General features: G+C 60.4%; 1 protein-coding gene across 1 annotated transcript in view; it reads right to left on the minus strand.

Moving 5' to 3' along the window:
- Positions 1–267: 267 nt before the first annotated feature.
- Positions 268–27901, minus strand: part of RXRA (retinoid X receptor alpha) — a 92243-nt gene continuing 64609 nt past the window's right edge. The window contains exons 2-10 of the mRNA XM_087822966.1: positions 25614–25879; positions 20578–20728; positions 19940–20119; positions 12519–12688; positions 8841–8970; positions 7803–7935; positions 6142–6233; positions 5568–5673; positions 268–3946 (exon numbers count right to left, since the gene is read on the minus strand). Of these exons, the coding sequence (XP_087679092.1) occupies positions 3799–3946; positions 5568–5673; positions 6142–6233; positions 7803–7935; positions 8841–8970; positions 12519–12688; positions 19940–20119; positions 20578–20728; positions 25614–25879 (1376 nt within the window). The 3' untranslated portion in view covers positions 268–3798. The remainder of the gene's footprint in view (positions 3947–5567; positions 5674–6141; positions 6234–7802; positions 7936–8840; positions 8971–12518; positions 12689–19939; positions 20120–20577; positions 20729–25613; positions 25880–27901) is intronic.

A 27901-nucleotide genomic window follows, 5' to 3' on the forward strand; every position in this document is an offset into this window, starting at 1 on the left:
GGGGCAGCCGCGCAAGCGCTGTGCCGCGGGGCCAGCCCTGGACCCCGGAGAGGGGCTCCCGGGGAGCTGGGGGGAGCAGGAGGGACGAGAAGTGTCCCAGGGTCGAGTCCCGCTGGCGCACGGAGCTGGGACCTGGCCCGGGTCAGGCCGAGGGCAGCAGGGCTCCTCCGGGGGCGGCAGGAAGCCCCCCGAGCCCCTCGCTTGGCCGACTTCCAGACCCAAACAGGAAACCCCGGCAGAACAAACGAGGCCTGAAGGGTGAGGGCGTATTTTTAAACGCTCATATTTTGCTGTTTCTCCTCCCACGTTTGTGTCTTTCGCTTTTCCACGAGTCCCACACCGCTGTTCGTCGCCCGGGCCCTGCGGCCGACGCTGCAGAGCGGTCCCGTCGGAGCAATTTCACAGTCCAAGTTGCAGGGGGCGTGGCAGCCCAAAGGGAAGGTGCCCTTGCCGGTGCCACAGCCTGTGCTGCGTCGCCGGAGCCCCGGCTCTGCTCCAGCTCCATCCCAGCGTGTTCCCGGGAACATCCACCTCGAGCTCCGGAGCAGAAACAGAACAAGTCCCCCCTCCCGCCGCACGATCCAAGTATACATGACCGATAAAATTACATTTGTACAAAAATAGATTTTTTTTTTTTTTTTACCTTTCCCGATGCTTTAGACATTTCTCTTTACTCTCTGTATTTGTCACCTCTGAAGCGCCAGCTACGTGTCCCTGCTAAGGCATGGCTAAGGGTGGGGACCGGCTAAAGCTGTTTGCTCCAAAGCATCTTAAAATAGATGCATCTCCTCGCCTTGAGACAGTCATTCAAACCCGATTTCACCAAAGGAGGGGTCCTTATGTACTTGCTTACACGAAGCAAACTTACAGGAAAACGGGGGGAAAAGTCTTAATTAAAAATAAACACGAAGCGTTGGGAGCCTTGCGCGCTGCGGAGAGGCGGCGGCTCCGCGCGGGTTCTCCGTACAGGCGCGACCTCACCGTGGCCCCGCAGGGCAGGGGCAGGCGCGCCCAGCTCCTGAGGGGCAGCCCACGGGGACAGCCGCAGCTGGCTCCCCTCCCGGGCGCGCACCGGAGCCCGCCCGGCCTCCGCACTCGCTGCCAGCCCGAGTCCTCGGGGACTCCGAGACCTGGGAACCCCAGGGGGTGGAGCCATCGTCCCGGAGACCTCATGCTTCCAGGTGACCAGTGGCTGACACGGGGCCATCTCCGTGATCGTCTGGGCAGGCCAGCTTCCAAGGGGGTGGGGGGTGGGGCAAGCTGGCTTTGCCAGCACCTTCCAAACACGGGACGCGGTCATCTCCGATCCTCAGCCGTGGGAGCCCGATCTGGGTGTCAGAGTGTGGAGGCGACGCTGCTGAGGAACTGGCAGAGGCACCAGCAGGCCAGGGACCCGGGAAGTGTCCAGCCGGGCCAAGGTGGGGACGGCACGGGGTAGCTACCGAGCTGATGTTAGTGCTATCTTTAGAAAATTAAAGATTGTCCCACCAATATGATAATCATCATTACCAAAAAATCACCTTAATTGAACCAGATTGGTAATACTACTGAAGACCTGGTTAAATAAAAACTCTACCTCTCTACAGAGTAATGTGCTGTCTCCCCACATTTCACTTTCCAAACAGCACTGCATGTATGATCACGAAGACCGACTGGCGAGGACAGGAAAGGGCAGCTCCCACGGGCCCACGATGCCGGTGCGGGTGGGGCTGCAGTGCAGGTGGGGCTGCGGGGAGGCCGAGCGGAGGGACCAAGGGAGTTTCTGGCCTTGGGAGGTGGTGGCCGGGGGACGGGGGGGGCCTCAGTGTTTTACAGTGTCAGCCAGGGCCGGTAATGGTGAAGTTCCCAAGAAGTTGACCCAACAGAGGACCCCCGTCTGAGTTTTCTCCTTTGGAGCTACCCACGTTCCCCAGAGGCTGAGGGGAGCAGAAGGCTGGGCATGATAGGATGCGTCTGGCTGCAGAAGGCACCAGGGGCGTTGTGTGGGGGGAAGTTTAACATTCCCATGACTGAGGGGACCCCGAAAGGGAATACCTCGAGAAAGCCTATGTCACTGCCTGTCACAACCATGCCCCAAAGGCTGCCAAGACATTTGGGGAGAGTGTGGGAGGAGGGCAGCTGGGCAGGCCCTGGCATGCCTCAGACAGTGGACAAGGGGAGTGCCCAAGTGGCAGAGGTGGCCAAGGCTTTTACAGCCTCTGCCCAGGTGCCTCGAGCTCAGCTTGGGCTGGTGACTCTGGAAAGCAAAGAACGGACTGTCTTCCCGTGGAGGCCCGAAGGCCTGCCTCATCCCACTCAGCCCCTGCCCCAGCCTGGGGCACACACTCCTGTACCATCTGGGGAAACTTTGGGGACAGCAGGGCCCCCCACACACACACACACACCCTGTCCAGCGCTGCTAGTGGGGGTGGCAGGAGGCAGGAGGGAAGCCACCATTACAGAGCACGCTCTCAGGGGCTGTGCAGACAGGAGCCCCCTGCATCCCCCGACACCCTCTCCTCCCTACTCAGGCCTCCACTGCTGACAGATGCTGGGCCCACGGGGTGTGTGGCGTGAAAATGGAAAGCACTCAGACCAACGGGAGGGATTACAGTGCAAAAGAGGCCGGTTCAAGCTGAGAGCCCCGACTGCCCACCTGCCTAGGCTGGGTCAAAATGCTGCAGAAGTGGGTGCTGGGCTGAAGGGGGCCTTCAACCAGGGCAGGTGTTAGATTGAGCTCCCACATAATGCTCTGCCACCCAGACAACACCCACTGGGTGTTCCCAGGGGCGTCCAGCCCAGATCAGAGGAGCCTGGTGCCCCCAGGTTTCTGATTCCAAGTCTTGTGGACAGAATAGCCTGCCTGGGCCTTGCCCGAGAGCTCCAGCTTCGGCCCCACCTGCCCCTCCCTGTTGGGCTCATGAGCCCACAAGTCCCTCTGGCTTTCTCCAAATGTGCACAGCGGATCGAAGACCCTCTGGAAAAGCAGCCTTCCTCTCCTGACATCCCTATGGGGCTCCCAGGGGAGCGGAAAACTCTGCAGCAGAACCACATGGGCAAGGGGCTAGCCTCAGCCCTCCTCACGGACTGAGAGAAGATCTGGGGTTGAGCAGAGGCCAGGGCACTGCCATCCTGTCACCTTGGGTTAGGCGGGACCATGAGAGTAGGAGCTGGGGGAAGAAGCTGAAATGATGCAACGAGAAGACAGGCACACGGGCGACCGTAGTCCCTGCAGCCTTGAGGTGGCCCCAAAATCCGGCACAGAGGTCAGCTCCTGTCGTGACTGGCTCAGGGCCCACGGCAAGTCATCTTTGGAAAAGGGGCTGCTCATCCTTCGCTATGAGGGAAGAGAAGCCTGCTTGCCCCAGAGCCCCTCATCTTCCCGGGGAGTGGGTGGGAAACACCGGTCCCCCACCTGTCCCCTCCCCCTGATCATGGATGGGGTGAGGCTGGCTGGGTGCCAACACTCCAAACAGGAGAGTGGCTTGGGAGATTCAAAAACCCAAGACAGAGCCAACCTTTCCTGCCTGCTGCAGCTCCAGGGACAGGGCCCTGAGACCCCGTGAGCCGCCCTGAGCTCCCCTGGGAGCTGATGGTCACACCAGTTCTTGCCTCTCCAGCTGTTGCCCGGGAAAGCATTGCCCTGCTGGGTCCAAAGACAAGTAGCATTGAAAATAACGAGGGTGGCAACACATCTCTTAGGCTTAGCAGTGACAGCCTACGCCCCAAAGTCCAAACAGGCCAGGCAGAGAAGGGGCAGGGATGGGGCCCAGCCGAGGAGAGCAGCTGGAGGCCAGATGGGGTGGCCAGCCTGAGGGCCTAAGTCATTTGATGGGGGGCTTCCAGCATCTCCATGAGGAAGGTGTCGATGGGCGTGTCCCCGATGAGCTTGAAGAAGAAGAGATGTTCCAGGCACTTGAGGCCGATGGACCGCAGAGCTGGGAGGCGGAGCAGCAGCTTGGCAAACCTGTGGGACAGCAGGCGTGACTGGGGCTGGTGGTCATCCTGCCCTCCACCCTGGAGCCTGGCTACCTCCTGAGGACAGGACCAAGTCTCACGCCTGATCCCCCTCAAACCTGCATGAGACCTGCTTTTGCTGAGCCTTAGAGGAAAAAGACAAGGCACTCAGGCAGTGGAAACAGAACTGGGAAGGGCCTGGAAGCAGGAGCCCAAGGTGGGCAAAAGACCCTGGGTTGAAGGGACAGTGGTGGAACAGTGGCCAGGCTGGGGCAGACTGACCAGGCTTTGTGCGGAATTTAAAATATGTAGGTTTGTTCCAATAGCAATAGGGAGCCACAGCATGATTTTACACAGGGGAGAGCTGTAAGAATCAGCAATGCCACTGGCTACAGTGGGGAGACCAAAGGCACAAGAGCTAGTCCTGAGCCGGGGAGAGGTCTGTGCTGGAGCAAGCCCCACCCTGTGCCCTCAAGCCAGGCCCACCCCTTCCGCAGAAACAGCTCTGCTAGAGCTGGGCCTGAGCACAGGACACCCAAAGGCCCTGCCCACCCCCAGAGAGTTTCTTCAGAGGACCCTGAGTGGGGGAGGGGAGGAGAGAAGTTTGGGGGTTCTTAGAGGAGAAACATCAGGCTCAGCCAACTGGGACAAATGTCCCTCTGGGGACGTCCACATCTGCCCCAGGCCCCCTCCACATGCTGCCCAGGCCTCTCTACTCAGACCCTCAAGGGGCTGCAGGGCTGCAGGACCTCATGACTTATTAACAATGTCTGTATTTTGGGGGCAAAAGCCCTGTGCTTGGCTGCCACACAACCCACATTTTCTAGGCAAAAAACTCAGCCTGGAGCCTGGAGCGGGGCCAGTGAGCGAGCTGTTTTCTGCTGAGCTGGCGAGATGGCTGCGGCGGGGAGCCAGGAAAAACAAGCGGGCCTGCCACTCCATCCCGTCCTCCGACCTCCATCCGGGAAGTTTCAGTTTAAACCAAACCAGATGAGGCCCAGCAGCTAGGACAGAGTTAACTGTGTGGGCGCCAGCCAGTGGGCCGGAGGAGGGAGGCCTGCTGTCCTGGACCCCCACCGGGAGGTGCTCTTTTGGAGATAGGGGGGTACAATCAGAATAAAGTTGAGCTGGCTCCCTTCTTCTGACACATACTGTGCCCCAGCACCGCGGACCTGGAAATGAGACGATCCCCAACCATCCAGGCCCAGTCAGGTGGTGAGAGGCCATACTATCTATCTACTCTGCATGTGTTTACAAAGCATCTATTATGGGCTGGTATCTGCCCCTGCCAGGGGTGAGCGCCAAGGCCATGCGTCTAGTGGTTCCCTTAGTGGTGGAAGGGGGAGCACGGCCTTCTTTACCCCCTCCACAAAGACAAGCACCTACTGTGTGCCGGCTCGGGGCCCATCTTTGGTGGGGCTACAGAAAAGTGTGTGAATGTGTTTACACGAGGGCCTGGAGAGCGCCCGTCCTTGCTCTGGACACACCAGGTGTTCCCTGGGCTGCCATCGACCCGGGAGGGGCACCACCTTCTCCTCACACAGCAGTGCCTGGTGGCGGTCTTGCCCAGGGCAGGGGTCTGGACATGAGACCATGATGTCTATACAGGGCAGGGCCGAGGCTGGGCTCACCTCCCAGGCTGCTCTGGGTACTTGTGTTTGCAGTATGCCTCCAGGGATGCGTAGACCTTCTCCCGCAATGCCTCCACCTCAGCTGGGTTCGAGAGCCCCTTGGAATCTGCGAGGAAGAAGGGGCCACAGGTCAGAGCTCCTCACCTGGGAAGCTGCCCAGGACCTGCACACTCGGGCAGCTCCAACAAGGAAGGGCCCCTCCACACAGCACCTAAGGTGGGGGACAGGCTGGTCTCACGGGACCTAGGGCAGGTCTGCCCATCAGTGACATCTTCTGGACTGTCCCAGCTCCTGACCCTCAGCACTGGAAGCAGAACCTATCCCTTCTGGGCCCCAGGATTCTGGTCAAAGGGGCGCCACGCTTTGGTTGGCAGAACCCAGAAGGCCCAGCAAGAGGCCTCACCAAACCAGAGGCCGAGTGGGGCTCACAGAGACCATCTCGTGGAACCCTCACAAGGACCAGAGGAGGAGGCAGCATGGCGCGTCCCCATCATAAACAGGAGGTGCCGTGGCCGGGGGCGGGTGCAGACCATGTGCGGTGAGCAGGGTACAGACCGTGCGTGGAGGGCCGTACCCGGGTTGAACAGGACAATGGCTCGCAGGCAGCCCAGCTCCGTCTTGTCCATGTGCATGTCCCGCATCTTGGACACGAGCTCTGTCAGGACCCTGCGGGAGGAAGCAGGCGAATGCCAAGGCCACATCAGACTGTGCCCCTCGATGGGCCCCCAAGAAATACTCAAAGGACTCAGGGAGCTTGGCGCGGCCCTGGATGGCAGCTGAGAAGGGCAAGGCCAAACGGGGGAGCTGCCCAGACAGGGCCCGACGTCTACCACACCAGGCCCGTCCCCTCCTGCCCCGGGGCGGGCTCTCTCCTCTGCCTGGAGGGTCTGCATATGGGGTTTTATTCTAGGGACCTGGAGACTAAGGAACCTGTGACAGCCAAGCCAAGGTGAGCCAGGGAACCGGATGCGGGGGGCAAAGTCCACTGTTACCCGGTACTGAGCTGCAGATGGAGCAGGGTAGCCTAAGGCACAGTCACGGTGCACCAGCATCATACCCACACCTTGCAGTCCTGGGAAAGCTGGGCCCTAGGACATGGCCCTCCTAGGTCCTGCCTAGCTGCCAGAGGGGCCATGTTCCACTTCTTGTCACCAGCCATTTATTTCCACGGGGCAGAGCAACCCACCCAGCCTCATCGGAGCAGAAAGCCTGCCCTGGAACCCTTCGGGGAGAGCTGATCCAGCCTCACGCCCATAGCCTCTGTGGACCCAGCTTGTTAAAAGCCCTGAGAAGCCCTGCAGACAAGACATATCCATGCACCGTTTAAACCAGCGCCTCCCCACAGTAGGTGGCCACAACGCCTTCTTGCACTTAGGACATCCCAGGGGACTCAAGGGCCTGCTCCTTCATTCTGTGAACCATCCTAGAGGGCAGCACACTTCCTGGCATTCCCTCGACCCTGCTGCATGGCTAACAGTGGGGGCCACTGCTCACCTCCAACTGCACAGCTTCCATTCTCAGGGGCTCCCCTTGGACCTCTCTCCTCAGCATGCCCCTCCCCACTCCCTACTCCTGTGCCACAGCCCCCAGCCCGAGGGACCCTGGGACACCCCTCCCAGCCCTTCCCCCTCCAGGCAGCTGAAGCAGATAGATCCCCAGGAGGCCCCAGCCTGCCACAGTCCCCCTGGGCTCACAGACAAGGCCAGCCAGACGGGGGCAGCAGCTCCCGTGCACCTCGCCTGGTGGGCCATGTTCCTGGAGAGCGACCTGAATAAATAGACAGGCCATCCTGACCCGGGGCGTGGGCCTGCCCTGCACCTGCCCCTGGTGTGCTAAGCAGTGGCCGAGGTACAGACAGGTACATGTTTGAGCTCCACCCAGGAGGCACCAGGGGCAGTGACTGAGACGCAGCTGACCACCCAGGGACAGGCCACTGCACAGCACACACGTGGGCTGTGCTGCATCCCGGTCACAGCTGCGAAGATCCTGACACCTAACGGACACAGTGAACCGCGCCTACGGAACAAGCTGCTTCTGCTTTTTAAGAAGCGCAGCTCTCCTTCCCGTACGCGGGATCCCACCAAACGAATTGGAAGGAGATGGACCAGAGCGCTAGCAGGGGCTGGGCCTGTGAGGGATTTAACCTGTGCCTCTTGCTCTCCTTTGCATCCCGCATTGCCAGCCGCCGTGCACAGAACAAACGCGCGCCCGACACGAGCGGGGCGGCGCCCCCACCTGTCGAAGATGGCGCCCACCCCCGCGCTGTGGGCGCTGTTCCGGTGGACGTGCAGCCCGGTGGCGAGCAGGATCCCGTCCTTCACGGCTATGGACCGGTGCGAGAAGGAGGCGATGAGCAGCTCGTTCCAGCCTGATGGGGGACAAGCCATCGGTCGGCCCACCCTTCCCGTAACCCCCTCGCCCCTTCAAAGGCAGCGCGCACCACCTATCGCAGACCCATCCCCATGGGAACCCAAGCTAGGGTTCCCAAAATGGGTTACACGGAACCCTAACCCCATGAATTTTCCCCAGAGAGGAGGTTCCTGAGCACCTAAGTTTGGGAAACGGCTATCTACAGTGCACACTGGTATAGTAAAGGTGCTGAGAAGTCCTGCACAGAACACCTCCTGTGGCTGTTTAAGCCGGGCACTCCCAAACTGGCGTGCCCAGGGAAGTCTCTTTTTGCACGTGCAAGATGCTTGTGCCACAGAGCACCTGGGAGAGTCCCTACTGTTCTCTCTGGGACGGCCATGGGATAGCTTGTGCCACAGAGCACGAAAGCTCCCATGATTCTCTCTGGGACAACCACAGAATAGTAGCTGCCAGTCTGGTCCCAACAGCAAACTCTCAGAGATCAACGTGGAACCCCACAAAATAGTAAACTATTGAGTTGAAACAAGGAGTGCTACAGCCACAGGTCAAGTCAGCACTCTCATTATATCCGCAGAAGAACCAGAGCAGAAAAGATATATAAATAAAATTTAAAACAATTTCCGTGCTCAAATGTTTCCATGACACCTATCATGAGATGACATGAAGCCATCTTCAAATAAGAGCAGTAATGGTGTCACAGCCACCACTCCCAAGTGCTCCAAGGTTTCGGGCTTCGCAGCCAACTATCACGTGGATTTTCCCATGTCATCCTGACTACCATCCTACAAAGCAAGAATTAGCCCCACTTTATAGAGGGGGAAACTGAGGCCCAGGGAGAGGAAGGGGCTGCCCTGTCACAGTGACAGGATAACTCCCCCAGCCCTGCCAGGCCCAGCCACTCACCTGCCCTCAGCAGGATGACCTGGTCGTCCAGGGGCAGCTCGGAGAAGTGCGGGATCCGCTTGGCCCACTCCACCAGGGTAAAGAGCTGCTTGTCCGCCGCTTGGCAGATGTTGGTGACAGGGTCATTGGGCTAGGTGAGGGAGGGCACCGTAGTGAGTAGCACAGAGAGAACACAGCTCAGACCAGGCTTTACTTTACCTGGTGTGACTGAATATGCCCCCCAGAGACACCGTGTCCTAATGGCCAGAACCTGTGACTACGTGACCTTACATGGCCATAGGGACTTTACAGATGTGAAGGGTTCTGAGATGGGAGATGACCCCGCATGATGCGGGCAGGCCCAATGCCATCACAGGGGCCCTTAGAGAGAGAGGCAGGAGGTCAGACCCAGAGAGATGTGAGGACGGAGCAGGGTCGGAGGAGAGAAGACACTGCTGCCTTGAAGCTGGAGGGAGGGGCTCGAGCCCAGGAGTGTGAGGCTCTAGTCCTGGGGAAAGCATGGAGGCGCCGCCGCCCAGAGGGGACCAGCCTCCAGAGGGGACCAGCCTCCAGAGGGGACCAGCCTCCAGAGGGAACCAGCCTCCAGAGGGCACCAACCTCCAGAGGGAACCAGCCTCCAGAGGGGACCAGCCTCCAGAGGGGACCAGCCTCCAGAGGGGACCAGCCTCCAGAGGGCACCAGCCTCCAGAGGGCACCAGCCTCCAGAGGGGACCAGCCTCCAGAGGGGACCAGCCTCCAGAGGGGACCAGCCTCCAGAGGGCACCAGCCTGTCTGACACACTGACTTCACTCCTGTGGGACGGATTTTAGACTCGACCATGAGAAATATAAAATCTGTTGTTTTAATCACCCAGTTTGTGGTCATTTGCTGCAGCAGCCACAGGAAGCATCCAACCATGACTCATTTAGTCCCACTGCTGGGAACAGAGGTGGCACACAGATAGGGTGGCAGCAGAGGCCCTTCCAGAAAGTTCTAGCCAGAGGGGATTCCCCAGTCACCTCTCAGATGAGGAAACACAGGCGGGCCTCAGGGCACCCTCCTCCTGGCTCCTGGTAAGTGGGGCTTAGGTGGCAGACTAACCCTTTGGGTCCTGAGCAAGGATGGGACCGGCGCCCCTGCACCAGAAAGATGCAGAAATCCCTCCTTCCAGAAACCACGATGGCCAGGCTCATTTACAGAGCTTCCCTGACTGAAACCATCTGCCAGTGAGCAGCATGCAGTCTAAACACTCAGGGCTGTATGAAGGGCAGCTGAGGGCTCTCGGGGGGCCAGGGACAAACTGGCACCCAGGCCACCAGGCTGAGCAGTGCTAGAGCATGCAGAGCAGGGCACCTGGAGCCACAAGGAGAGATGTCAGCAGGGGCTTCCGGCACACATGGGCCAGAGCAGCCTGGAGACCCTCTGTGGGGAGGGACGGCAGGGCACCAGCACCAGGGATGACCCTATAGCCGCCTTCACACTGAAATCCCCCAGCTGTCAGGGGCTGGCCCTCAGTTACACGTCCCTGCCTTGGTTCCCTAGCAAACCTCTGAGCACTCACAGGGCCAGTTCTGTGCTCAGCCCAGGTACCACGTGCCCACACCCAGTACCCCTGCAGGCACTCACCCTCACCCCATCGGATCAAGGACCGGCAACCACAGGCAGAGGCTGGCCTGCCGGGGTCCCTGGCTTATGCACGTGACACACCAGCAGCCAGCCGTGTCAGAGGCCAGGCTGGTGCCACCACGGCCAGGCTCCACTTCTCAGAGCTCGCTACCCTGTCATGTGGCCATCTGAGAAGGACCACGCTCCTTGCCTCTCCATGCCGCAAAGCAGCCCACGAAGTGGGAGCCCAGGTGGTGGACAAGGGCCCAGGGAGCCATGCAAGGAGGAGACGGGGGTAGGACAGAGATGGTGAAGGCCCCGGGCTAACGCCCTGAGAAACAGGCGGTCTCCTAGCTGCTGGCCAACAGCCCCTCCAGAGCCTTCATGGGGTGAGAGCAGGCCTGGGGGATAAGCTGTCACCCTGAGCACTCTCAGGCAGGATGGGGCCTCGAAGGTGGGCACACTGTGCACCTGGGGTAGGTGAAGACAGGATGTGGGCACAGGAGCTGCAGGCAATGAGACCTGCACTGGCAGCACAGAGATGGACCTGGAAGGGGCTCCCTATGGGGACACGGGCTGAGAGGGGTTCCAGCTCCATCCAGCTGTGTGGCCTCCAGCAAACACCTAACTTCACTGAGCCTCAATTCTCACTCAAATAAATGGGCTCCAACAACAGAGGTTGAATGAGCTCCCTGTGCCTGAGTGGGAAGGACTGTCCCTGTCCTGGGAGATGATAGTGCGACCACCTGGCAGAGGCCCGAGGTTCTCCCAGGACTCAGGAGGTACCAGCTAAGCCTCCTGGGCCTCCGACTGCTATCTGAGGTCAACTGCCTCAAATGACCTAGGGACAAGGGCTCTCTAGTGAGCTGCTTGGAAGGGGGACCCAGGTCAACCCACAGGAAGCTGCAGCGTGAGGTCAGACACGAGAAGGCAGGTGCTCCCCTGCGGGACGCCCTGCGCTCCACCAGCCGCCTGTCTGCAGCCTCGACCTCTTTCCTCCGAAACCATGGGGAGAACAGATGCCAGATTTGTTTTCTCAAAATAATGTCCTTACTTGACAAAATTCAAAGTTGGCAGCCCTTTCTCGATCTCCCGATTTTTTTTTTTGGAGTTTCTGCTCAATCATGAAACCCTCACAGCTGCCTTCCCCCCTCACTGGGACTGGGGATATGGACCTAGGGCAGGGCGGAGCTGCAGGCCAGGCAGCACTGTCCAGGGTTACAGGGTTTCGTGGCTGGGTGTCCCATCACAGAGTGCAGGAAGCAGGGGGGCCTCTGCCTTCTGGAGCATCATGAGCAGATAAAAGGGGACCTCCACACTCTTAGACTGAGGCTGAGGGCCATGTATGAGCACCCACCTGCACAGAGATGTCACTGTCCCTGACCGAAGGTAGACAGTGAGGAACAACTCGGATGCCAACCCCAGCCTCATGGTGACAAGGGAGAATTCGCTCACCACACACACCACCATGCCATCACCATGTGCTAGGGGCCATGAAGGGAAAGATCAAGGCTGAGCCCACCTAATAGGGCCAGGCCCACCTTGGCAGGGGCACAAGAAAGATCCCAGGGACAGGGGCTCTCTGAGGAAATGACACCCTAGCTGAGACTGAAGCCTGAGGAGTCAGCAGGGGCAGCATGTGCAAAGGCCCTGGGGTTGGGGTGTGGGGATGAGCAGGGTGTGCCTGGGCCACCGAGCCAGGGAAAGAACGGAGGGAGAGATGCCAGGATAACCTTAGGGTAGACATGGACGACCTCAGGGTCAGCCACAGAGCTCTTTTCCCAGCCCTGAACCCACATGGGAGACACAGAAGAAGTCTAGACACGATGCAAACCTGGAGCAGATACAGGATCCCCAACAAATGACTGGACTGTGGGCCGGAGACAACGTGAAGTATGAAGGTTAAGTGCAAAGTCCTGGCTCTAATTCAAGTTATCAGAGAGTCAGCACCCCCAGGCACAGCTGCACGCCGCTTCAGCGAGGCCCTGGCAGATGGGGTCCTCCACCCAGGGGCACTCACCGGGCCCACAGTGCCCAAAGCAGCTCGGGTCCTTGCCAACTCAGTGGGAGGCCACGTGGGCAGGCCGCACTCACCGAGTTGGGGTTCAGCCCCATGTTGGCCTCCACGTACGTCTCAGTCTTGGGCTCGACAGCCAGCTCGGCCTCCAGGATCTTCTCCACCGGCATGTCCTCATTGGCGCTGCTCGTGGACTCCACCTCGTTCTCGTTCCGGTCCTTGCCCCGCTGCCGCTCCTCCTGCACGGCTGAGACACAGGGCACGCCCCCCTCACTAATTCATTCGGCAAATGTTCACACCAGGACCCATCCGGGCCAGCACAGCAGGGCAGAGGAGGCCCGGCTCTCATGGAGCTGACGGTTCGGCAGAGATCCCGACATGGAGACAGAAGGGCTTTGATGGGCCATGGACCCAGGCAAAGCCAGGAAGGCTTCCCAGAAGAAGGGGCAATGAAACTGAAGGAGCAGAAAAAACAGGGGCTCCAGTTCAGGCAGAGGAGGTGGCCTGTACAAGGTCCAGAGCCAGAGCAGCGATGTATGGAGGACTGAAGACATGGGGGAGTCAGGAGGTGGCCTGGTTTCTGGGAGCCCAGGAAAAGAAACCAATGGGAGGAGGCAGAGAAGTAGGGGTTCGCTCCAATTTTATCCCAAAAAAACATGTGGCAGAAAAGTCAAGGAGGCCAGGGTACCCCACACTGGGTGCTTAAAGACCTTTGACTTCAGAACCCATACAGCTCAAGCGGCCCTTTCCCAAGAGGGGGCCAGGAGCTCCCTGAAGTCACCCAGCAGGGCAGGTTCAAAGCGATGAGCCACAGCCAGGCCGCCAGCCCCACCTAGAGGGGCTCCTGGGGCTCTCGCAGCCTCCCAGGCTGACTCCCATGTCCATCTCCCTCTTCTCTGGTGGAGACACCAAGACCCTTAAATGGAGGCAGGGAGGAGAAGGAAGGAGCTGGCAGAGGGGACGGGCACGGCAGCTGCGGGCACTCTGGCCCCCTGCCCCGCCTCCCACCGGTCCTGGCAGTGGGGGCTCAGCAAAGGGGCCTGGGGCCTCCCAAGAACACCCACCAGACCAGGTGCCACTGCCTCCCTCCCTCCACCAGCCAGACCCCACCTGGGTGTCCCTCTCCCTATTCCTGGCCCATCCCAGGTTCCCATCCCAGGTTTCCATCCCAGAGCCAGCGCTGAGCCTCCCAGGCCTTCCCGAGCACGACTGCCCTGTGGGCCTCAGATGGGCTGATCCCTGCCCCCTCCCTGGATACCTCCATGGGGCAGACACCTTCCATTCTCACCGACGCTGGCTGGCACAGGACCACCTCTGCACCTCTAGACCCACCCCCGTGCGCTGGCTCCAAGGGCACAAGCTTGGCGCAGCCTCACCCACACCCTCTCCCCCTTGGCTTCTGCATGGGTTTGGCCAACACAAGGAACCAGCAGCAGGGAGGAGGCTGGGGGAAGGGGGGGGTGCCCCACCAGACTCAGCAGCCACTTTTTCCGAAGGCCATAGTTCCTGGTGAGCAGCCCTCTTTTGGGGCTCTGCAAGCCCACGTTCCCCTGCTCCTCCAGGCGTGAGGTGTGAGGGCTCCCTACTTGTCGTGGGGATTCCCTCAGACCTGCTAGGTTCCCTGTCGCACCACCCACAGAGCTGTTACAGTCCCCGTTAACACCTCTCCACAACCCAGGGAGAAGTGCTTCTTGCCAGGCCCCCACCAATAGCTATGCAGAGAAGCTGGGACCCACGAGAGCCCCTCTTTGGGCCACTGGGCTCCCTGGGGGCAGGCCCTGTGTCCCTCCCTACACAGACATGTGGCTATTGAGAGCTGCCCCCATGCCAAGGGCTGCACTCTCCCAGACCCAAAGGAAGGGCTGACTCGAGTGAGGGCTTTCTGTCCACATGGTGAGACTCAAGGACCTTCACAAGGCGCCAGCTGGGCCAAGGAGCCAGGCAGGAAGCCTCGTGTCCAAGTTTCTGCAAGCCTGGCTCTTCTGGAAAATCTGACAGCAGGTGGGGGTGAGGGCTGGGGGGAGCTCAAGCTGGCAGGCAGATGGCAAGGAGCCAGCAGGGCTGCAGAAGCTCTAGCCCCTCCCCAGCCAGGCTTCCCCACCCTCTGCACAGGAAGGGGGGTGCTGGGTCACCCTCTCTGTCACAACAAACAGGGTTAGGAGCCAGCCAGCAAGGCTGATCAGGCAGGAGGCAGCCACACAAGGTGATAGGGACCTGGCAACCAGGCAGGCCCGTGTCCCTGGGACCCTAAGGATGGGTCCCCAAGGTCTGTCCCCTGGGCGGAACCCTAAATCCTCAGAGGCAGGACACAGCTGAAAAGTATGTGACTTCACTCAATCACTTCATTTTACCAGGTGGAGAAACTGAGGCTCAGATAGCCAAAGAGAACGGCTGAGCTCTCAGGACAGTGGCAGCTTCTTAAAGCAGTGGGCTCTGAGTCAGACAGTCCCGTTCCCAGACCCTGCTCTGCCCCTAAGAGCTGTGTGGCCCTGGCAAGTTCCTGGCCTCACTGTTCCCCAGCACCCTCAGCCCTACAATGAGTGAGGGTGTCGATCTTCAGGCTGGAGACCCACGAGGAGGTGCCTGGAGATGCTCAGCTTTGTCTGCGCCTCGGGTTCCCATGCTCCCCACCATGAAGCCTGGTCACAGGACATCCTCCCTCTCCAGGCAGCCCCAGGGCGCAGGGAGCCCGAGCTCACCAAAGGTGGCCGTGAGTGTGGAGGCAGCGCCCGAAGCACCAGTGGGTGGGAGGTTCCTCGCACCTGTCTCCACGGGGCAGCCAAGAATTAACAGCCAAGACTTTGTGAAGCACTTAGAAGTTGCACAAGTCAGCTCTGAGCAGCGTCATTATAAATGCTACAGTTTTATTTACGGGCAGCAGAGGGGGCAGGAGAGAGCTGCCGGCTCAGTCACCTTGTAGGTGGAGTCCCGTTTGACGGACGTTCCAGCTGGCACTGGGAAGCCTAGGGCAGGAGGTGTCTGGGAAGACGGGGCTCTAAGCACGGCAGGCAGAGGAGGCTGGGGATCCCCAGGAAGACCCTCTCCCAGCTGCTAAACACAGCCTGAGAGGGGGACTCAACCCCCAACACAACCAGAGTCCCCAACTATCAAAAGACCCACTGATACGAGGGCCAGCAGCAGTCCCTTGGCCAGAAAGGGTGTCGGGGTTGGCGGGCACACTGGGCCTGCTGCCTCCTCTGCTGTGCGCACTGCCAGGCAGCTGGGACCTCCCTCTGTCCTATATGTGACTCCCGGAGAGGCAGGACTGAATTTCACCAAAAGGCTTTGGTTAGGGTCTCTTGAGCTCAGAGGACATGTCCTTCCCTTTATTTAAGGGTCTCAATCCGGGACAAGGAGTCTGCACGTAAGAGTTATCATCACGTGACAAGCATGCGCGCGCGCACACACACACACACACACACGTGCGCACACACACATGTGCTGTGGTATCCAACCCTATCAGCCAGGCACTGTGCTGCCACCTGCCACTCTCCTCCCAATAAGCCGTGGTGGGGGCACCTTGTCGATGCCTCACTGTACACAAGAGGACATTGAGGCCCAGAGGAGCAGTCACCTGCCCAATGGTGACAGGGAGGCACCTGAACCCAGCCAGGGCTCTTCCTCTACAGAAATAATGTGTGGGACCGCATGCGCCTGTGCATGCACACACACGTGCACACACACACACCAGACACTGCCATTTGTACACCCCAGCCCTCAGAGTCCAGAGACAGGGCACAGGAAGCAAAGAGAGGGAGGCAGGAAACAGGGAGAGGCCTTCCTGGAGAAGGAAACAGAGAGGTGGGGTCCCCTTTCTACCCTGGGCCAGTATCACCCCAGGTGGGGGCCAGGTCTCCCCCCCTCACAGTGAGAACCCCCAAGCCTGGCGCCTACCACCCCATCAGACCAAGAGGCCCCCAAGCCCTGCAGCACACGCTCCAGCAGACAGGCCCGGGCTCAGCCTGGTGGAGGGCTGGCCAAGTGGCATTTCCCACCTGCGCCTCGGCCCCCCACCTCCCCCGGAATGCTGTGGAACGAGTCCCTGGTGGCTGCCTGTACTCACAGGCCCTGCCATTGCCCAACAGATGCTATCGTCTGCGGCATCCCTTGCCCAAGGAGGTGGGGTCCCGTCAGCCCTGAGCCAGAACCTCCTGGGTCTGCCAGCCCAGTGCCAGCCCCCAGCTGCCCCTCCTACCACTCACTGGGCAATGCTGCCTGCGTACCAGCCTCAGTTTCCTCACCTGCAACGGGTGCTACAAGCCTCACAGAGGGGGATCATGTGGCATCAAGGCCAGTCAGCACAGTTGCTCACCCAGGGCTGGCCCTGGGAGCCTACAGCTCACATCCTATATACAACTTCGGGTTGGCATGCCTGGTCCCCACTTCCCTTGGCTACCACACTGCCACGACTCCTGGGCCCAACAGCGCCACCATTGCCAGGAGTCCCCCTTGCAGTGGTTTGCTCAGAACAGCAGAGAGCAGAGGAGCTGTGTGTCTCAGGACCATTTCTGGGGGACTGCGGGCAGTGCCTAGTACCCAGCTACAGGCTGCAAGACAGGTGTGGGGGCAGGGGGGGAATGTGCCTCCTGACCCCTCTGGGCCACTCGTCCTGAGAGACCATGGAGCTCCCTGCAAGGACAGCACTGAGGCCACAGTGGGGACACGAGTCACTCCTCTTGAGGATGGCTGTGGACTGTGCCCCTCAGGCACCGGGAAACGTGACTAGCCACCACTTTGCTGGGGAGTCGCATGCCTGAGGAAAGAGCCCACTTGGCTCTCAGTGCCGCACAAAACCACCCAGCACAGCCAGCAAGGCCAGTTTCATGCCCTTGTGTCGGGCACGAGAGCTTTACTGCACGTTCGTGACAGAAACCCAGGAGGGGGCAAAGGGGAGCTGGGTCCTGGCAGGATCAGGTATTTATCTAACGGCCCGTAAATCAGGCCTCGAGGACACACTGCCTCCTTGATGTGCCCAAAGCACCAGACTCGTCTATCAGACCTGTGCTGGCTGAGGCCTCCCCAAGCGCCCCACCTCTCTGTACCCCAGTCTGCAGGGGTGGGGACAGGACCACAGCACTGCAGGTGGGACAGTGTGTGGAGATGGGCGGGTGCCCTGTGAGCCCCATACACAGAAACACTCCTGACAGCTGCTCATGACAAGAACCAGTCACTGGCGGGAGCCAGGGGAGGCAGCTCCACCGGGATGAAATGGGGCACCAGCCTCTCTCCCCAGGCCTCCAGGGACAGGACGCTGTAGTCTGAGGACACCCAGGCTCTCAGGTGAACAGGCTAGGGGATCTTACAAAGGGGCCAGTGTTTACTGAACAGTCCCAAGGACCTGCGGAGGGTCACCCTCTGAGGCCCAGGAGGGCACCGTGCCCTGCAGTGTGCCACATCCACCGACATCCTCAGCCTCTGCACACGCCGTCCCCTCTGGCTAGGCAAGTGGTCTGCCTGATACCTCCCCATTCTTTAGGCATCAGCCTGGCCACCTCCCACCCACCCGAACCTTGCCGGCTGCCCAAGGCTGGGGCGGGTGCCTCCTCTGGACTCCCAAGGGGCTCTGCACCGCCCCTAAGTCACATCAGGGGGCCTGCTTGGTTATATGATGCTCACTTTCAATGGAAGAACACCCACAACTCACTGCTATATGCCCAGCGCCCAGTGCGGTGCCCAGCATGATGCTCGGCACCATGACTGGTGAGCTCAGTAAGTCAAGAGATCGCAGCAATAATCCAAGCTTGCTCTGTGTTGCAGTGTAGGAGCCTCAAGCTGCATGCCAGGGGCCGCACTCTCCCCCTGGGACACTGGCACCCAGCACTCTGGCCAGGCTCCAACCCAACCATTACCTTCCACACGCTTGTCCCCTGCCCAAATCTCCATCCTTCAGGAACATTACTCTCTCCCACTACCTCCAGCAAGCCCTCCCTGATTACACAGAGCATCCAGGAGAACCGGGATAGGCACACAGGCCTCCCCTTGCCGGGCACCCACTTCTTCACTGGCCTAAAGAAATGAGTCCTGCGCTGGGAGCCTGAGGCCCAGATTCAGGCCTGCATGTGACTTGGACAAGCCCTGGACCTCCTGGGCCTCAGTTTCTCCATGGTGGGCTAAGCGCTATATGAAACTTGCACTCTGGTCAGAAAGGCCTGGCAGGCAGACACTCCACGCAGCCCAGGCCAGCCCCTCAGCTCAGAGCTGAAGCCCCCCCGAGCTCCCCTGTGGGGGGTGCACAGACCCGCTGCCCCTGGCTGGGAGTCGTGACAGCTGCAGGAGAAGGGCTACCGCCGAGCCCCCACCCACACCACTGTGCTCCACTCGCCCTGCAGCCTCAGAGAGGAAATCCTGCAGGACCGCGTGGCCCAGCTGAGGTTTCGGTTTCTGAACAAGAACAATTGGGGCTAAAGAGGAGGAAAAAAAAAATTATATTGGATAAAAACTGCAGCCACCACAAGAGGACAGTCAGGAGCCGGTGGAAGGAAATGGACACAAGCCAGTCACGCCTCGGCCACAGGAATAGCCATGTGAAGATGGGAACAGACCTCAAAACCCCAACCCCATGGGGCCCACCCCCCCCCCCGTGCCAGCTCGGATACTGACCCTCTGCAGAGAGTCACTCCAAGTACAGGAGTCACCAAACCTACACAGTGGGGAAACTGAGACCACAGACAGCAAGGAGCTAGGAGGCTACACTGCAAGCCAGGACAGGGCTTGGACCCAGGTCTGGCCGGGCCACTTGACAATTTCAGTGACTTCAGGATAGTGACCTTCATGCCACCTGCCCCACACCTGCCCTTGACAAATGTTGTCAATAAAATGGGTTCACAAATCCAAGGCCCAGAGGCCCGAGGCTGGAGGCCCACTCCTCCCAGGACCTGACTGTTGGGAGTCACCCTCACCAGGTTCACAGAACGAAGAGAGCGCAGCTTGACCCCGGCATCCGGCAGGCTTGGGGACACCTGATGGCCTCTAGAGTCCCCTACCCCCAACCACCTCCCCAATCAGCGCTGTCCCCACTAGAGCCTCCTCGACTGTCGCCTTACTGGATAGCAGGAATACAACCCCGGGACCCGTGTGCACTCACTGTCCCAGGCTCCTACCACGCCAGCCTTGGTCCATTCCCACCCCCACCTCCCACTTCCAGCCTTGGCCCTCACTGTCGTTCTGCCTCTGCCTGTCTCCCTAGAGCCAGGTCACTACAACCACGGACAGGGTTTGAACAACTGTCCCTAAGGGCACAGCTGTTCAGGACCAAGGCTGCCTCTTCTGTAATCCCAAAGCCTGGCATACAGCAGGTGCTCAGTAAAGATCTGGTAGGTGAAATCACTGGCCATGGGGACACACTACCCACAGTGCAACGGCAGTGGCAGCCTTTACAGAGAGTAAGCGCCCCATCACCAGAGGTATGCAAGGAGCCATCCACCACCAGAATGCTGTGAAGTTTCCCAGTCCAGGGCTGGAGACTGGGCTCAGAGAGTAGGGGCCCCACGAAGCCTACCTTCCCGCTTCATGCCCATGGCCAGGCACTTCTGGTAGCGGCAGTACTGGCACCGGTTCCGCTGCCGCTTGTCGATCAGGCAGTCCTTGTTGTCCCGACAGGTGTAGGTCAGGTCCTTGCGCACCGTCCGTTTGAAAAAGCCCTTGCAGCCCTCACAGCTATACACGCCGTAGTGCTTGCCTGCGGGGGCCAGGGGGGGCGCAGGCCATGAGCTCCTGCTCCCCACTGCCAGGCCCCTGGTTTCCACACCGTGGCCTTTGGGCTCCAGTGCTGGGGCAAGGACTGGGCCCCATCGGTACCTGCCTTGTCCACGTCTGAGGACAGTCGTCCTCCCCAGGGGCTATCAGGGTGTAGAAGTGGACTCGGGGAGCCCTTCGCCCAAGGCTCAGCCCAGAGGGACAGCCTGTATTGCTGTCCCCTATGCCACTGTCACCACCAACAGCTGCTTCCTCTCCTGAAGCCTCCAGACCACCCTGCCCACTCTGTGCTCCCCTATTTACTGTCACCTCAATGTGAAGAGCCGAGAAGGTCCCCTGCAAAAGGCCGGGAGCTCAGCACCCTCCTCACTGGCAGGCAGACTCCTGCCTCCCTGCACCCCGCCCGAGGGCCCTGCGGTCCTGCTGCACCACGTGGCCTACCTGAGGAGCGGTCCCCGCAGATGGCACAGATGTGCTTGGTGAAGGACGCCATGTTCCCTGAGGGGTGGGCCGGGACTTTGAGGACGCCATTGATGCCCAGCGGGGGCTTGATGTCCTCGGTGCTGCTGACGGGGTTCATGGGCGAGTTGAGCTAAGGAGGGAACACCGCGCTTAGCCCTGGCAGGGGATGGGAACCCAGGTGCACATGCCAGCATCCCCCCAACAGCCCTCTACCAAGGAAGGCGCTGCCACACCCCCACTTTACAGAGAGAAACAGGCTCCAAGAGGGGCCCTGCCCACCCCAGGCCACAGCCAGGGAAGAGCAGGGCCAAGCCCCACTGAGCACCAGCTGCATGCCTGCCCCCCACTTGCTGGGCCAGGCTGGTGAAGGCTGCCCTGCCCTCAGGGCTCCACCCTCCCACTGCCAACCCAGACTTCAGAAGGGGACCCCCGCAAAGCCCCTGTCCCTCGCCCACCTAATGAAGAACTGCCTCCCCTTACTGGCCACTCCCTGGACAGGACAGTGTGAGCTCCATGACCCTCCTGGTGAGCCAGGCACTTTGGGGATCCCCAACACACAGAGGGGCACTGAGGCCTGGTCACAGCAAGGAGGGAGGTCCACCCAGAGGCCACACTGCCCAGGCCTCGGGGGCAGGATGGGGCCTCCGATCACATTTCAAGGAGAGAGGAACAGAGACACCCCTTGAGCATCCGCAGAGAGGAACACCATTCCCTCTCCACATAGCCCCTCCGCCCTGCCCACGGCAGCCTGACGCCATGCCAGAGGAAGCGTGGGAAACTCACCAGTCACCCTGGCAACAGCTGCCGAGGCTGCAATGACACAGCAGTTTTGGTTCCGCTGTGTCCGCCCTGGCTCTCCAGTCAGCACCAAGGGCACACAGGTGCTGCCCACTGCACCCTGCAAGCCAGCCTGTCTCCCTAGAGACCAGGACCCTGGCTAGGCAGCCCCCAGTACCCCCACTTCTGCAAACCTCTGACAAAGGCGGAAATCGAGTCGTGCAGATGTCTCCGGGAATGGGCAGCAACAGCCGCTGTCCCCTGGTAGCCTCGGGCCCCTCCGCACACAGGAACCTCACCCCCTTCCTTCCCCGTGGCCCCCAACTCCCATCCCCCTTTCTCATGGGACAGGAAGAGCTCAGTGCTCAAAGCACACACAGCAGAAACCACCCCAAGTGGCATTTCACAGGCCTCCCGCCTGGAGCCAATCTCCCAGTCCTGGTCGCTCCGGGTCCTTTCTCCGCCTGGGTGGGCTGGGTGGCTCTGCGAGGATGCTTAACCCTCCAAGGAGCTCAGGCAGGCTGCATGGAGGCAGGAGGCCAGCTCCAAACACTCGGCCATCAAGACACAGGAGTCCACAGGGCAAGTGTCCAGGGGGAAGCTCTGTGTGACCTGTGCACTGTCTGCAGGAGGCAGGAGTGTGTCCCAGATGACAGAGGGGACTAAGAAGGGGCACAGCTAAGAGAAGGCACCAACTGCATGCCAAGTGCCCCTGTGCCCTGGGCTACTCAGGATGGCCTTGGACGGCTTGGGAGCTCCACAGGGAAATGGCCCCCCATTTCCCAGGCATGGACACAAAGGCTAGGGGAGGCCAGGGATAGCCACGGAGTGCACGCTGGGGCCTCCAAGTCAGCAGGCAGAAACCACGAAAGTGATCCAGCTTGTGCAGAAGGGAAAATTGAGGCCCCCAAGAGAGGAGGCTCACCTGGAGCCCCTCGGTGACCCCACCCTAGCACCTGCACTGCTGGCTGCCAGGTGCATTGCAGTGGGAGGGGCACAGGGAGGGCAGCCACAGCTTATCCTCGGGAATCTGCCTCCTCCAGCCACTGTGTGACTTTGGAAAAGTGAGCCTGAGGTTCCTCACGTGCAAGGCGATGCCAGCAGTGCCTGGTCCAAGGGCTGCTGCTGGGTAACTGAGCTGGCCCAACGGCCATGCTGACAGAACCCGGCTCAGAGCACGCCAGTCACAGCGCATTCCCACTTGGGCTGCCCAGAGGAGAGGCCACCGGCCCAGCCTGGGACGACAGAAGGTGGACATTCCAGGCAAAGGGGCTGCCCAACTAAACATCCGGAAGTGGGGGGAAAGCACCAGGGGCCAAGGGCAGACCCCAAGGAGCCAACTGTGGGGAGCCAATGAGGACATGGGAGGAGCCTCTCCAGGGCTACAGCCTTCCCCCAAGGTGGGACGGGGCCACCACTCCACGCAGCTGGATCAGCCTAGCGATCCCAAGCAAAAGAACTTGAACATGTCCGCTTTCTGTGGTTGCACAAGCCATGCTGTGTGTGAAGGGAGTCACCTGCCCTATCTTCTGCCCCCCGCCCCAGGTGCAGGCCCTTGGTACTGGGGCCTGCCCTAGGTAAACTGAGGCAGGGCCAGAAGGAAGGCTGGCTAGGATCCCACCAGGGAAGGAGCAGCAGGCAGGACAGATAGAGAGGTTTGTCACAGTCAGTGCCGTGGCCACACTGACTTCCAGGCCGTGAGCTGCACATCCCTGCCCTCCTGGGTTCCTCTGGGCACAGAGTCAGCCAGTGCAAGGGAGCCCTAGGAGACCCTGCCCATGTGGGAGATGAGGCTGAGCTATGTAACCTCTCTGCAGGACCCAAGCCACCCACTTTGGGGTTTTTTTCTTTCTTTTTAATCCCCACCCGAGGACATGCTTAGAGAGAGGAAGGGACAGAGAGAGAACCATCAATGTGAGAGAGAAACATCAATTGGTTGCCTCCCACACATGCCCCAACCAGGGACTGGACCCACAACCTAGGTTGAGGGAATCCAATGGGCAACCTACGGTGCACAGAGTGATGCTCCAACCAACCGAGCCACTCCAGCCAGGCCACCCGCTTTGCTTTTCATCTCAACTGCTAGACAGTCTCCACACGACTACCAGGGTGAGGCTACTAGGGGTCTGCAGGTCGTTCTTCCCCCTTCTCAGCTCCAAGCTGCCAGGCCTTGGGCTGGGTTCACAGCTCTCAGAACAGACCATGGTCAGCCCCCGGGGCCTCATTTTGCTATGCACCCCCCCCCCCCGGGGAGCTCCACAGCCCCCTAACTACGAGGATGCTGCTCTCCTGCACTCCACTCCTCTCCTAGGGGACCCAGGACACCAAGAGCCGGTTGCCGGAGCCAGGGTGGGGGCTCCGGCCCGTTTCCCCTTTCATATCCTTGGCCATTATTTCAGTTCCCGCTGGAGCCTATGGGACTTACTGAAATAACCACCCACCTCGCCAACACCCCACCCAGGTCTCCTGCTCATCTCTCCCCGGCCCTCTCCTCCACGCCCACCACGCCCTTCCTTCCCGATTGCACGCCAGGCCCCCCCACCAGCCCAAGTGCACCATAAGATTGCCGTTCGAGGCGCTCACCCACAGCAGAGCTGGAGTGGGAGGCTCCGGGCCCGCCATGTGCTGGGAGCAGGCGCTTGGCCCCCATCTGCCTATTAAAGCAGAGGAAAACCCTGTGAGGTACACTCAGCCACGCATGGACACCAGGTCACTGAGGTCTCACAGCCACAGTGCCCACAGCAAGGAGCAGGCAGGACTGGCTACCCACTGGGCCTGGGTAGGTCCTGAACCAGCGAGGCTTTGTTGAACTGGTGAGGCCTTGACACTAAGGTGCCCACGCTGTGGGCAAGCTCTGGGACTTGGAGAGGACACTTCCTGGGCCCTGCAATGGTGAAGCCCTAGACCAGGGGAGAGATGCAGGGCCGCTCAGGCACCAGTGCCTATAGTGTGGTCTGGATCTGCCCAGACCCCCACACATTCACTGCCCTGCAAGGCAGGATCAAGTGGGAGTGGACTCAGGGATGTAGCTGGCCCTCCCTGGCCGTGGACTGGTCCCTGGCTATGGACTCAGCAGGCACTGCTCAGCAGAGCGCCAGACCCTCCAGACAAGAGCAAAAGACAGAACCAAGCTGGTTCCAGCAACTCTGCCTGCGAGGTTGTGGTTTTGGAGCAGGGGGTGGTGTATGTTCCCTGAACTCCACCCACACTCCCATGAATATGGGGAGCCCCAGGTTTCCAAGGCAAACTGCTAAAGCTGGGAAGCCAAATTCAGCTACTTGGGAAGGAGCTATCGGGGCAGGGGTGATGCAGGGGGGCAGGGGTGATGCAGGGGGGCAGGGGTGAGGCAGGGGGTAGGGGAACCAGGCCAGACAGCGAGCACGGGGCTCAGACCATGGCAAAACCAAGTGCAGCCCAACCACCTACAAACAGACCAACAGCTGACCAGCAGGACAATAGTGAACATCTGGACACACTGGGTATGTTCTCACCCTCCCCCTCCAGGCCCGACTCCTGCCCTGATCCCCTTGACTACCTAGAGGGGCTTGGGCCCTTTGCTCACAAGCAACCTGGTTCAACAAGCATCGTACAGGGTCCTGGCTGTGGGCAGAAAACAGAGGACAGAGCGGCTACAGCCCTGAAACTCCCCCACCCAGTACCACCCAACCCCTGCCCCCAGACGGTCTAACAATGTCAGGGGCACCAGGCACCCCAGGTCTGAGGGCATCCCTACCACCCTCAGGTGGGCACCCTAGGGCCCAGCCCCCACACAGTCCCACTGCAGGCTCCCGCTGTGCAAAAGCCCTTGGGGCATCCAGAGCAGGCGCCAGCCTGCAACCAGCAGGAAGCTCATGAGGCTCTGAGAGCCAGCAGGTGCCCACCTCCGTCCCGGTTCCCAGTCTTCATCTGCCCTTTCCCTGTGTGCACCGTGCAGCCAGCAGAATGGGGGTGGGGCAGAAACTAAAAATAGCATGGCCGGGCCCAGGAAGGTAGCTGAGCCTCCCTCATTCCAATACCTCGGGCCTTCTGCCTGCTTCTGGAAGGCTAGGGGACAGGAGAAGGCCACCCTAGAGTGGTGACCACTGAGGGCTACATGCTCAGCCAGACCCAGGCTCAGACCCAGGCCAAGGCCACCTCTCCGAGGCTCTCCTTCCCAGAGATGAGGGGTGGACATGACGGCACCTCAGACATCCTGCAGGTGAAGCCCAGGCCCACCCTTGGCCCAGCCCCACACTTACCTGGGGGCTGCTGGTGCCAAAGCCCAGGGTGGGTGTGGTGGGCACGGACATGGAATGGGGACCCATGGGGGAGCTGATGACCGAGAAGGGAGGGCCCATGCCGTTGATGGGGGAGCTCAAGGTGCTGATAGGCGAGTGCAGCTGTCCTGGGGAGCCGAGTGAGGAGCCGATGCCAGGCCCCAGGGAGGGGTGCAGCGAGGGGGCAGCCATGGAGCCACGCCCCGTGGGGGAGTTGAGGGACGAGGAGTTCACCTGGGTGGAGAAGTCTGCAAGACAAGAATCCCCAGGAGGAAAGTCAGAAACCCACACCGACTGGCATGCCACCCCCTTGGCCAGAGACCGCAGGGGGCCATACAGTGGGGAGAGCCAGCCCAGGGCAAGGCCCCAGGCACCCCCCGTCCCAGGGGCTCACCGACAAAAATTCCCCAAAATACAGGCCAGGCGAGGCAGCGGTGCCCCAGCTCCCTCTGAGGCACCCCCCCCCCAACCCCACTACCACCTGGTTCAGCCTTCGGGTTCAGGCTAGGCCCCAGGCACACGTAGGACGAGATGCTGACAGACCCGTCAGCATGCTCTGGGATCCCTATCTGGGCGAGGCGGCCAAATGGCTGCCACTCGAACCCTCAACACCCCAGGTCTGTCCATCCAGAATGCCAATCGCCAGGAGAGCCAGCCCTTCACCAAGTTCTGGGTGCAGACAAATGCCCAAAGTGAAGAGGGAGGCAGGGGTATTGTATCACCCCATTTCACAGCTGGGGAATGAGGACCTGTGATCTTACACCTGCCCTGGCAAGGCACGGCCAGCACCAGAGGCCACCCACTCCCAAGTCTATGGCCTTAACCCTCAGACCACAATGCCTGGCCTGCACAGGGACCCCAGCAGCAGTAGTCGCAACACCAGACCCCAAGGAACCCCTGACTCCTAGGGCCCCAGAGAGGTGCACACTCCCTGTGTGCCCAGACTTGTGGCTGGGGACAGGGAGCTGCCAGGTGGGCCTCGTGGAGGGGGCCCAACTGTGTGCCAGGCCTGGAGTCGGGCAGCCCACAGAGACTGTGTGGAGGGGCTGGGACCTCCCACACACCAGTCTTTCATCTCAGGGATTTCAAAGCCCCAACAAGCGCTCATTAGCCCTCCCACCCCACCCGGAGGGCTCGGCAAGCAGAAGCACCCCCAGCGGAGGCTCTCAGGTGGTGAATCCACTGCCCGTGGGCCTGAGCAGGCAGCTACTGCTGGACCCGGCAGGATGCCCAGGGCAAGCCACGTCCCTCTCTGGGCTTCAGCCTTCCCATCTGCAGAGGGTCTCTTGGGCTGCCTTCCCAACCCGGCCCACAGCCATCGCACGGCTTCTGAGAAGTCGAGAAGGGCCGTGGGCACAATGGAGGGCCTCCGTCTACATCCCTCCCCCAGGTCAGCCACACACACCCCAGGTTGTCCACACACTCTGGTCGCACCCTTCAACAGCCATGCAACCTCTCAACAGCCCCAGAGTGACTTCAACTCCCTGACCCTCAGAGCAGGAACACTTGTGTCCTGAGTGTTCCCTGCGCACTGGGCCCAGGGCAGGAAGAACTGCTGTGCATGCCTCGTCCCCAAGTCCTCTCATCTACATTGGTCGCCTGGGCAAACTGAGTCTCAGGGGACATGCACTGTCAGGCTTTAGGGCACCACTACCAACCAGTAGGTCCGACTCCAGCCAAAGCCCAAGCTCTCATCCAGGGCCTCATGCATGAAGATGCTGGGCACCCTCGAGGCGGGGTGGTCCTGCAGGAACATGAGAAGCTCTGCATCCCTGCCAGACCCCCTCCTCTGAGAGCATTTACCAGTTCCACCTGGAAGCCCCCAGCCTGCTGGGCACTTCCTCCCTCGCTTCCCCTTCTTGGAAGGAAGGGGACCTGGGATTCCACTTTCAAGGCGGGGTGGGGGCCTGCCTGCCACTGTGCCCTGTCTGACTCCACCGGCAAACAAGCCTCATCTAATCCCTTGGAAACCCTCGCCAGTCACAAAATTGAGACTAAAACCACCTCATTGAACTTGAAAACAAAAGCTTAGAAAATCCAGAAGCGGACGGCAGTAGCACCTATTGGCAAAGATCCGTAATACAAATCAGCCCTATTAGTCGCTCAACTCCCTGGACCATGTGTGAACCAAGAGGTCTCTGCCAGGGCTGGCCCAGGCAAACAGGCATGAAGAGGTATCCGGGACAGCTACCCACGTGAATCCGTGAAGCACCTGTGTATCCCTGATCTCACTGTGACAGACAGGGAAACAGGCATTGGGAAGGCACACT

Source organism: Miniopterus natalensis, chromosome 12 (assembly GCF_054644295.1).
Source record: "Miniopterus natalensis isolate mMinNat1 chromosome 12, mMinNat1.hap1, whole genome shotgun sequence".
In the NCBI taxonomy this organism is placed as follows: Eukaryota; Metazoa; Chordata; class Mammalia; order Chiroptera; family Miniopteridae; genus Miniopterus; species Miniopterus natalensis.